The sequence below is a fragment of the Microcaecilia unicolor genome, chromosome 1, assembly GCF_901765095.1.
Source record: "Microcaecilia unicolor chromosome 1, aMicUni1.1, whole genome shotgun sequence".
Taxonomy (NCBI): Eukaryota; Metazoa; Chordata; class Amphibia; order Gymnophiona; family Siphonopidae; genus Microcaecilia; species Microcaecilia unicolor.
The window spans coordinates 174564743-174576976 of NC_044031.1; the positions used below are offsets into that span (position 1 = coordinate 174564743).

The 12234-nt window shown below is 43.8% G+C and overlaps 1 protein-coding gene across 1 annotated transcript in view; it reads right to left on the minus strand.

Moving 5' to 3' along the window:
* Nucleotides 1-3197: 3197 nt before the first annotated feature.
* The window catches only part of RFTN1 (raftlin, lipid raft linker 1), a 319836-nt gene continuing 310799 nt past the window's right edge, over nucleotides 3198-12234 (minus strand). The window contains 1 exon segment of the mRNA XM_030202597.1: nucleotides 3198-5110. Coding sequence (XP_030058457.1) covers nucleotides 4643-5110 — 468 coding nt within the window. The 3' untranslated portion in view covers nucleotides 3198-4642.

Here is a 12234-nt window from a genome sequence, read left to right on the forward strand (position 1 = left end):
CTTTCTTGGAAGCACACCTAACCAGCCAGGATCCCCACAAAGAATATGCATGAGAAAGATTTGTGTACAGTGGGATATATGAAAATCTATATCATGCATATTCTTTGTGTAATCCTGTAAACCTGGCAGGCTAGGTGTGCCTCCAGGAGAGAGTTGAGAAGTACTGTTTTTTGTCATTATCTGTCCCTGCCCTTTAATTTATGTGGGGAAATCTAGTTGGAAGTTCTAATTTCAGATAAATGAACATAGGAATGGTTTGGTCAATCAATATAAAGATGCATCCATTGTGGCTCGCTGTGTCGCGAAACAAGAGCAGTTTCCCAAGCTCTGTTTTGTGATCATTGAATCCGCCCAATGCCAAGGAGTGAGGACTTTGATTTAAAATTATTGCAATGAAAACATCATTGGATATTTATTTCCCCTGATAATAACTACTTGTGGTAGCATGGACCAGCAGACAGATTTGGAACCCACAGAAATACAGCCAGACAGAGGGATGGAAGCAAAACACAATCATTTTATTGTATTTTCATGTATAGAAGCCTATTTAGTTCACAGACTGGATAAAGTAATGCCTCTTTAATTTCCTCCAGTCTTTCTATAGTCCTGCCCCTGACAAATTCCATGGTCTCAATATGTATTTAGGGTTTTCTGTAATCTTCTCACAGCCCTGTCCCTGACAGGTTCCACAATAAATATATCCAAGCCTGCCTCTAGCCCGGCCTCAAGGGTTAATAACTCATAGGGTTTCCAGGTAAACCTTCTCCTATCTGGAGTAAGTTTCTGCTGCTTACAGCTGGGTGATGCAGATGTCTGCTGAAAGGCTACCATTTGAGCAATCTTCTCCCCAGTGTGGGAATGTTTAAACTAGAGCTGTACCAAATAGCATATTTTACTATTCGGCCGAATACGACTACCGAATACAAATAATGGGCATTGAGCTTTAACATAACAAATAATAAAAGAAGCAAAGTGAAATCAGAGATCAAGCGAGTATATCAGTAGGATTTAGCACAGTAGAGCCCTGGATTATTCGTATTTGAACTTAAATGATGTATTTGGGCACTATACCGGGCCAAATCTAATTTAATACAATGCAAATATTCAGTACAGCCCTAGTTTAAACCTTCGAACAGCCAAAGCATGGGAATTTTACAATAGGGTCTCCTTGTTTATGTAATAGTCATTCCAAGAAAACTGTGTTTGTGGCTGCTCCGAAGATCTGCTGTTACAGAAACATATTCCGCCTGCTGTAATTCTGTAATAAGCAAGTTTTTGTGTGTTGCCATACAGTTTATTTAAGTTTTGTTTTAGATTGTGCCTGCTTGGAAGTTGGACAGCAGGCATACATCACTGGCAAAACTTTCTGAAGCCACTTTGTTCAACTGTTGCAAGCGGCATTATATCTTCTCCAGTCATCTACAAGACTTCATGCTCAAACTGTTTCTGTGCAATAGTTCCTTGTCTGGGCAGAGAGCTGTTGAGTGGAACTTGGATATATATTTTGTTGGTGGCTCTGGTGGCTTGGATTGATCACCTCCTTCAGCACTCCGTTTCTTGCCTTTCTTTGTCGTCATCGTCGGTGACTGCATATTGTTCCTGTTTTAATGCAATGTTCTATACATAAATTAATTTATGGAAGTTAGACTAATCACCTTTGGTCTCACTGAAGAGAATATAATGCATAAATGAAGGAATGCAATTAAGGAAAAGATGATCCCCCCCCCCCCCCCCACATCGTTTACTAAGCCGTGCAGTAATGCCTACACAGCCCATTCAAAGTGAACGGGTGTGTCGACAGCGCACCGGCAGCCGCTAGTGTAGTAAACGGGGGGGGGGGGGGGGGTAAATGATTTTAAATTTAATTTTTACTTTAATTTTTTACATAACAAAGATTAGACTTAGCGTGAAATTGCCATGCACCACTTGTTATTGTGGCCAGAATTTCCATTATTTTAAATGGAAGTCGTAAATGGCCGTGCACGTGGCAATATACTGCCTCAGCCCTTACTGCCATCTATTTAGTATGTGGTACGGGCTCATGTGCTAACCTTGTGATAATCAGACAGCGTGTGGTGATGGCCAATTGCTGCCGGGCATAACTACACCACACCTCCATGCTAGAAAATAGAACAATATTTTCTGGCGTGGGAAACACTGCACGGCAAACACATAACGATTGCAGGGTGTGCCCCACAATGATGCTGTTTTGCCACATGCTACCTGCATGGTAGCCCTACTGCGGCTTAGTGAAAGGGCGCCTTAGATTTTTACATCATTTTCAGATAGTTATAAATCAGAACAGCATTTTAACAAACTGCAGCAGTTGGCGAAATATGTGCTGCCGCCACCTTTTCACCTGCCAAACCAGCGCCATATAAATGAAAATTATATGAAAATTAGACACTACCAAGTGGACAATCAGTGCATCAGCAACCTACAGTACTCACCTTGAGATGCTTGATGAAGTTGGTGATAGCCGGCTTCACCCCATAATGGAAAAAAGATGGCCGGATCAGACGAGCATTTCGCCGGCTGCACTTGGTCCATTTATCTTTAGGTCCAAGTCACAAAAAAGTACCCCAATTGACCAGATGACCACCGGAGGGAAACGGGGATGACCTCCCCTTACCCAAAAGTCCCTATGCACTTCAAGAGAGAACACTTTGTCTGCGATATTGGCAGTTTCCCATTTCTTAACGATTTAATATGTCATATGATTTCAGACTGATTTTTGTTCCTCTGTTTTGCTGTGCTGAGTTCAGATGAACATATATTTTACAGCTCAAGTGGTGCAGTAGGATTAACTCATGTTGGTTAAATGTTGCCATGAACATGGCTCAGTTTTAGCTTTTTAAGACATTTTGGAATAAAGGAAGTATGACACAGAATACAGGCATTTAGATTTTTTTTCCCACCATAGATGGAAAGACTCCACATTGTGATTAGCACATAAGCACCGCCACGCTGGGAAAAGACCCAAGGTCCATCAAGCCCAGCACTCCGTCTCCGACAGCGGCCAATCCAGGCCCCAAGAACCTGGCAAAAACCCAAAATGTATTTATTCCATAAATGCTCTTACTCAATTCTCAGGGACCTATTATTTTAACAATGTTCAATGTGACAGAAGATAGTATTAATTACTGTGTTGGTCAAAGCACACAGCGATACTGTACAATAGAAAAATACTCTGAGTGTAACATGGCCCATGAAGAAAATTGTTTTATTGGTAAAGGTACAAAAGCCAAAATGAATGCACTCTGATGCAATGGGTAGCAAAGTGTGGCCAGCCTGTGATACGCCTCTTTTCATGTGCTATAATGCAGAACAGATGACATTTACTTAACAGCAATTTGAGAAACTTATTCACCACCTTCAAACTAAAGAGGAATCAAGCTGGGATTAGATGTGAAAAGGAAATAAAAACAGCAGAAGAAAGGTCAATTGTTGGTCAAACTGAAGAAAATCTAGATTGTACTTAATCTTGATATTCATCTAAAAAAATCCATACGATACACAAATATATTTTAGGCATTTATCATGCCTTCTGATATATCTCATCATTTGCATTAGTTAAGCTCCCAAGAGTTGTAGTTCTTCTCCATTTGCATTCACGTCTGTTTATTTTCTGTACTGAGTCTTTTTGATCACGTATTGTTTCCAATCTATGTTAAAGTTCACGTTGGTTTACAATATTAGTCCTTCTGAAACAGAATCATGCTATTTGTTCACCAATATATCACTGTTCGTTTTGCAGAAATTTGACAGAAATGACAGAATCAGCTAATCAGATTGGCAGATATGTTCCTTCCTGTGAAATATAGCTGATATACAAATGGCCCAGCCCTTTCTGCTCATTACTGATGTTTATGGAGAATTTATTTTCACTCAAACACAACTCTTGCCTTACCCAAGAGAGCTCAAATAATAACTCATCTGAAACTACAGTCAGTATACACAATAGAAGAGCACAGATATTGCATATATATTCACGTTTGAAGGTCATATCCATTCAAGGTGAATGCATCAGTTTTCTGCTTTCAATTAAGCAACCTCTAAATTAGAAACAGAAAACTAAACTCTTAGATAAATACAACCTGCTTAAGTTCCATGTTCCAGGCCAGTAGCACTTTATCATCTTATCCTAACTAGATGTAAATTGGTGTGTAATAATTTGCCCACAATATTGGATCTCTCATACAACTTTATCATCATTTAAAAAATACAGAACAAGTCTTCCTCTAAACAAAAAGTTTCAAGTGCGCTGTGTATGTATAAAGAAGAGTGTATTTTAATATAGCATTGAAACTCGGAAAACAAATTTTTAAAGAAACATATGCACATAAGTTAGAAAATAGATTTGATTTATCTTAGTTTAATGACTGTATCATTTTTCAAATCTGTTTATTTCTACCTCATTTTGGAAAGTAGAGGAGAGTCAAATTGTACAGAATACACAAGATATGACTTTAAGGGCCTGTTTACTAAGCCGCACTATAGGCACGGTAGCGTTTTTAGCGCGTGCTAAAAACGCTAGCGCACCTTAGAAAGCAGGACCCTAACTGTTCTATCAAATAATAGTGCTGAAGATGCTCATTAAGTCCTTCATATTGGAAAATTGTGCATTTGTACTTCTCCCAGCTTAGTTGTCTTCCATTTCTTGAATAACTGCCACTGTTCCTTCCTCCTCCACTGTGGTTGTCGAGGTGCCTTTCTCAGCCTCCATCCCTCTAGTGCAGCCTAACTCAGGAGAATCTATCCTCGTGCTATGGTCGGTTGAGCTCTTCTTATCCACAGACATTTCCATTTCATCCCACGCTTGACGGTTTGGGCTCAGCCTTTCTTCTGACTCCTTATCGTTTTCTTGCTGCAGGCAAGCCAGGTTTTCTTCTGTGAGAAGGTTGTGGTGCACGACTCCATCCTTTTGAATATTCATATCTGTGTCGTAGCTCCCAACATCCTCAATTCTGATGGATTCCTCTTCCACATTTTTGTTGTTTTCTATCAGGTTCTCTTCCGCAGGTTGGAACTCTTTGGCATTTACTTTATCTTTTGAAGACTTCTTCGACTGTTTCCCTTCTCTTTCTTCTTTGGAGAGCCGCCACCGAAACTATAAAAGAAACAAAAGAGACATTAAAGGCTTGCACAGGCAAAACATTTTAGGATCAGTATTCAGCAGCCCTTAAGTGCTGCTCACTGGAACCAGCCACTGACTTCCAACAGCATTATCCGGATAATGCCACTGAAAATGTTTACTGAGCACCTCAGCACTATCCAGATAGTGGAACCAAGGCAGAGCTGGAAGTTATTCAGTGCCAGTATTTTGCTGTCCTAACTTGTCCAGATAGTTATTCTTGTACAAGTGATGAATACCAGCGGTACCTGGAGAGCTTCTGGTGACTGCCTCACACCCAGTAGCAGGATCTGTGTTTGACCTGATGTTGAATATCTGGCTATGGGGCCCTTTTACTAAGCTGTGTAGGTGCCTACATGCGCCCAACGCACGCCAATTTGGAACTACCGCGTGGCCCGGGCAGTAATTTCATTTTTTTACACGCACCCACTACGTGCGCCAGCGTTAACCGGGCAGTAAGCGGCATTGTACGTACACTGATGCTTACTGCCTGGTTAACGCGTGAGACCATACTGCTAACTGAATGGGTGGCGGTAAAGTCTTAGGCTCAAAATGGACGAGCGCCAATTTTCATTTTGCCGCACGTCCATTTTTGGCTAAAAAAAGGCCTTTTTTGCAGGTGCACTGAAAAATGAACCCACGCGCGTCCAATACATTAGTCCACACCAGCGCAGGCCACGTTTTGGTGCACCTTAGTAAAAGGATATAAATTTAAACACTGCAGTCAATGTTTGAAGTCAGTGCTGGCCATGGTATTTACATATTACCCTGTTCCAGTTTGTTTTTGGAAACTTTGGCATCCCCCCCCCCCCCCCCCCCCCCCCCCCACACCACACACAGTTTCATTAATTCTTTTGTTCGTTTCACACATCTGTGTTAATAAGAAAAAATGCAACCCGCATTGGAACATTTTAATCCACAGAAATCAATTGTACATGTGTTAATTTGTATATTAATGCACATTAAATTGATTTTGCATGAATTAAAATATTTAAGGTGCTTAATGAGCTGAATGAGTGCTAATGAATGCACATCCCTAAGAGAAATGAATAAACTGAATTTCCTTTAATAACAATCATTTGTAACAGGAAATACTGCTGCTCCAAAGGAATAGTTCAGAGGGTTGCTGCACTAGGAAATCTAAGGGGTCCTTTTACTAAGGTGCGCTAATGGATTTAGTGCACACTAAATGATAAGACGCCCATGGGAATATAATGGGTGTCTGCTTTTCGTGCCTTGTTGAAAGAACCCCTAAAAAAAACCCAAACTATTCTATTTCAAACTAGTATCCTACATGGTCAAACTAAGGTGTGTGAAATATATGTATATCATTTTTTTCCATGCCTAGGGTCCTGTTTACTAATGTTTTTAGCACGCGCTAACACTAGAGACACCCATAGGAATATATGAGTGTCTCTAGCGTTAGCGTGCTAATTTTTAGCATGCGCTAAAAACGCTAGCATGCCTTAGTAAACAGGGCCCCTAGTGTTTTGCGTATTTCATGTTCTCTCTAAAGAAATCTGTGGTGAGGTGATAACTTGCCAAGAATTCCAAACTGTGCAAAAATGTAAGAAAATAAAACTCCAGTCCATACACATTCTCTGAAAATCTGCAATCAATATATATAAAAGGCGAGTGTCGTACTCACTCGCAAATGCGCAGTACAGACCTTCTCTGCCCCGCCCCCGCATCAATACGTGATGACGGGGGGCGGAACAGAGAGGGTCTGTACTGCTTATTTCTGAGGGAGGGACACCGCCGTCTAACGCTCCCCCCACCCGAGTCGCCGCCGCCACCCACCTTCTACCCGGTCGGGCCCTCGCTCCACTATTGAAAGAGCGAGGGTCCGGGAATGCAGCACTGAGCTCTGCTGAGTTGCCAACATCGTCCTTCCTTCTTCTTCTCTGCCTCTGTCCCGCCCTCGACGACGTTACGTCACACGAGGGCGGGACAGGCAGAGAAGAAGAAGGAAGGCCGACGTCGGCAGCTCAGCAGAGCTCAGTGCTGCGTTCCCGGACCCTCGCTGTTTCAATAGCGGAGCGAGGGCCTGGCCGGGTGGAAGGTGGGTGGTGATGGCTTGGGGGGGGGCGCGAATTCGGAGGGGGAGGGGCAGCGACGAACTCGGCGGCGGGGGCGGGCATTTCAACCCCCCCTTCCTATAATAGCCCGTTTTTACGGGCTCAAAGGCTAGTAAAAATATGAAAACTCTCTTGTTTCAGAAATATGTTTCTCATCCTAAATGTTGAATTTATCATTAACTGTTTTTCATCCTAGTTAAACATGAATTTTCCCCAATTGAATCTATCATTAACCGTTCTTCTTCCCAGCTAAATGAACTGGGTTCTTATAAATTGTAACCCGCTTAGCACTGCGAGGTAATAGCAGGATAGAAAATTGATTTATTATTATTATTAAATGTCCCACACATGACTAACTACCATATGCAACAAGAAGATGGAGAAGCATGAACAATGTCAGAATTTAGGCCCAGCATCCATACTGTGGCACCTGGAGTATTGTGTTCAGTACTGGTCTCCGTATCTCAAAAAAGATATAGTAGAATTGGAAAAGGTACAGCGAAGGGCGACGAAAATGATAGTGGGGATGGGACGACTTTCCTATGAAGAGAGGCTGAGAAGGCTAGGGCTTTTCAGCTTGGAGAAGAGACGGCTGAGGGGAGATATGATAGAAGTGTATAAAATAATGAGTGGAATGGATCGGGTGGATGTGAAGCGACTGTTCACGCTATCCAAAAATACTAGGACTAGAGGGCATGAGTTGAAGCTACAGTGTGGTAAATTTAAAACGAATCGGAGAAAATTTTTCTTCACCCAACGTGTAATTAGACTCTGGAATTCGTTGCCGGAGAACGTGGTACGGGCGGTTAGCTTGACGGAGTTTAAAAAGGGGTTACATAGATTCCTAAAGGACAAGTCCATAGACCGCTATTAAATGGACTTGAAAAAATTCCGCATTTTTAGGTATAACTTGTCTGGAATGTTTTTACGTTTGGGGAGCGTGCCAGGTGCCCTTGACCTGGATTGGCCACTGTCGGTGACAGGATGCTGGGCTAGATGGACCTTTGGTCTTTCCCAGTATGGCACTACTTATGTACTTATGTACTTATCTTACACTGTACATATTTAACAAGTAGGCACAGGGGCAGCCCAACCATTAGGCCACCTGAGGCGGGGACCTCAGGTGGCACTCTTTTGGGAGCGGCATCCCACCCCTTCCTTCCTACACCCCATTCCCCAATGTTACCTTCTTTTTACGCTTTTTAAAGCCAGCGGCGGCAGAGATTCCCATACGCTGCCCTGTCGCTGGCACCCGTCTCTTCCCCTTACTGTGTCCGCCTCTCTGATGTAACTTCCTGTTTCCTCAGAGACAGCTGCAGTAGAGAAGAGTCTGGTGCCAGCGGCAAGGCAGTGTATGGGAATCCCTGCTGCTGCCAGCTTAAAAAAAAAAAGTAAAAAGAAGGTAAAATCAGAGAACGCGGTGGAGGAAGGAAGGGGGGAGATGCTAGAACTTGGCCTGGGGGGGGGGGGGGGGGACTCAGCATTTCAGCCCTGCCTCAGGTGGCATCTTGCCTTGGGCAGGATTCACATGCACACAATTTATGCATGCGCACTTATATCAGCTCTATTGCTGGCGTAAGTGCTCACACCTAAATTATGGGCAGGTACAGTATATATACCTGGTTATGTTAGTATCTTCTAAAGGAAAGTAGGTAAAGGTACTATCCCCTAATTCTATAGAGGGAATTTTGAGATGCACGTGCAAATTTGGGTGCACGTGCAAAACTATTATTAGCAATACTTGGAATCAATTAAGATGTACATGCATAAATTTATGTGCGTGATCTGCACCTAAATTTTACTTGCGTCCCGAAAAAGGGGCCGTGGAAATGGGAGGCTCATGGGCAGTTTAGGGTGGATCGTGGGCATGGTTTTTGGTTAGATGCGCAATTATAGAATAAAGGGGCTCTAGGCCTAAGTTTAGGTGGGGCATTTGCACCACGTTTTCACTGGTGCAAATGGATGCGCCTAAATTTAAATGCAACCCCCAGGACTTAAGCGCTATTCCCATGCCTAACTTTAGGCATGGCTTATGGAATAGCGTTCAGCTTTTTTTTCCTCAGTGCCATTTATAGAACTTAGCTCTATACAGACAGGGCCACTGAAACTCCTTAAGGACCACTCTGATACTATCAAGATAATTCCAGGGCACAGCAAGGACGGAGCATGGGTATTCTGCCTAATGCTATAGATAGCTGGCAATACTCAACTCCTGTACATACCAGGGGCATAGCCAGACTTCGGAGGGAGGGGGGTCCAGAGCACGAGGTGAGGGGGCACATTTTAGCCCCCCCCCGGTGCCGCCGACCCCGCCACCATAGTTGACCCCCCGCCGCCGCCACCACCAACTTTGACCCCCCCTGCCGACAACCCTCTCGACCCCCCTCCCGCCGATGACCCTCTTGACCCCCTCCCGCTGCCAACCCTCCCCTGCCGCCGCCGTCGCCTTTTTAGAAATATTTTGTAAAAATTAAACATTATATTTCCATATTAGTTTAACTGGATTCCTCCTCATCTGATCATTTGATCACTGAGGGCAGGACATAATAGAAAGAAGCCTGCAGGGCTGGTGAAAGATGCCTATAGGAATTGCTGCCAGCAGTAGCTCTGAGGTAGATGGGGGGGGGGGGGGGGGGTTCAGAGAGAGACGGACAAATGCCAGGCCACAAGTGGAGAAGAGGGAGAGAGAGTAGTGAACTGCCGCCACTGAAGAGTTTTGGGGGCCTCATGGGCTGCTGACTGGGTGGGCCTTTGCCCACTCAGGCCCACCCTTAGCTACGCCACCGGCTGTTACTCTCGGTTTTCATTTACAACCAGTGAAGGATATCAAAAGACAGCCTCAGATAATGTAGCCCTTTCCTGTATGTGTGGTGAAGAGGAAGCTTAGACACCTAGGAAAGAGAGAGAGGGGCGATAGAAGCTGCAAATCAGAGAGGGCAGTGCTGGTGGGCACAGATAATATAGCAGTCAGAATGAAATGGGGGGTAATAAGATACTGACATTTACATGCCAGTTACATGCAGACATGTTTAGAATACTAGCATATAGACTCATATATGCGCACATGCCAAATACATGTCAAAGAGCTATTCTGTAACAGGGTATCTTATATACCGTGTAGCTTGCAGGTGAATGCACACATGGGCAGAGTCTGGAAGTGAGTCACACACATCACTTATAGGATGTTATAAGCTATGGTGGATATTGTAGAAGGTACCACACAAAAAGCGAGTACTACTTAAAATGTGATAAACACCACTGGACAAAAAATGGGGGGGGGGGGGGGGGGGGGGAGACCTCAGAAAATAGTGATTTGCAGCTGCAAGCTCATGGCAATTAGACCATCCTGGTCATGTGCCTACTCTCTGTAATCATTGGTCAAAAACCCCCAACCAACCACAAAGGTTAGTGAAAATTAACCCCATACTCACGATTTGCACTGGTGAATACTGGCATTTACACATGCATATTGGATAAACATAGAATACCTGCTTTTAGACAGCTGGGATTTACATCTGCAAATCAGAAATACGTACAAATGACAAGGGGGTGTGCTTAGAATGGGACGAGTGCAGGGAGGGGCCACCATAGACAAGTGTATTCTCCATTTTAGAAGGAGAATGTATGTTTATGAGATCCAAGATCAACCTTGGCATTACACCTGCTCTCAGGCACTCTAGGTTTCATAAAAATGCTCACTTTGGGCAGCACTCTACAGGAAGGATTAGGGGAGGCTGCCCCCTTAATTTCCCTGAATTCCCCTCTCCAACCATGAAATTGATAGTGCTGCATGATTGCGGGCTCTGGGAAAACATAGGCATCTGCGTTTCCAAAATGACAGATACACAGGTCTAAAAGTCAGCACTTAAACTGTATATTTTGAAATACCAAATATACATTTTTGCAGGTCAACACTTAGGTATTTTTTTACAGAGCGGCAGTAAACCCAACGTGAGCTTACTGCTCGCTCTTCCAGGACTACCACTGGCCCAACACAGCTGCCGGCGCTAGTCCTGCCCCGAGCAAGCGCCATTTCCGGGGGAAAAAGAAAGCCCCTGGAAATGGCTTGCACGGCGGTAACCCGGCTCTAATCGGGCATCACCACACGCTGCCTGGTTATCGCTGGTTTAGCGCAGGAGTCCTTATCGCCACCTTAATGGGTAGCAGTAAGGGCTCCCTGTCGCATTGCAAATGTTTATGCCTTTTAAAAAATCCATTATGTATCTTTTATAGACCATTGCTTTGTACTTTTTATATTGAAAAGAAACTACAGTGGTGGAAATAAGTATTTGATCCCTTGCTGATTTTGTAAGTTTGCCCACTGACAAAGACATGAGCAGCCCATAATTGAAGGGTAGGTTATTGGTAACAGTGAGAGATAGCACATCACAAATTAAATACGGAAAATCACATTGTGGAAAGTATATGAATTTATTTGCATTCTGCAGAGGGAAATAAGTATTTAATCCCTCTGGCAAACAAGACCTAATACTTGGTGGCAAAACCCTTGTTGGCAAGCACAGCGGTCAGACGTCTTCTGTAGTTGATGATGAGGTTTGCACACATGTCAGGAGGAATTTTGGTCCACTCCTCTTTGCAGATCATCTCTAAATCATTAAGAGTTCTGGGCTGTCGCTTGGCAACTCGCAGCTTCAGCTCCCTCCATAAGTTTTCAATGGGATTAAGGTCTGGTGACTGGCTAGGCCACTCCATGACCCTAATGTGCTTCTTCCTGAGCCACTCCTTTGTTGCCTTGGCTGTATGTTTTGGGTCATTGTCGTGCTGGAAGACCCAGCCACGACCCATTTTTAAGGCCCTGGCGGAGGGAAGGAGGTTGTCACTCAGAATTGTACGGTACATGGCCCCATCCATTCTCCCATTGATGCGGTGAAGTAGTCCTGTGCCCTTAGCAGAGAAACACCCCCAAAACATAACATTTCCACCTCCATGCTTGACAGTGGGGACGGTGTTCTTTGGGTCATAGGCAGCATTTCTCTTCCTCCAAACACGGCGAGTTGAGTT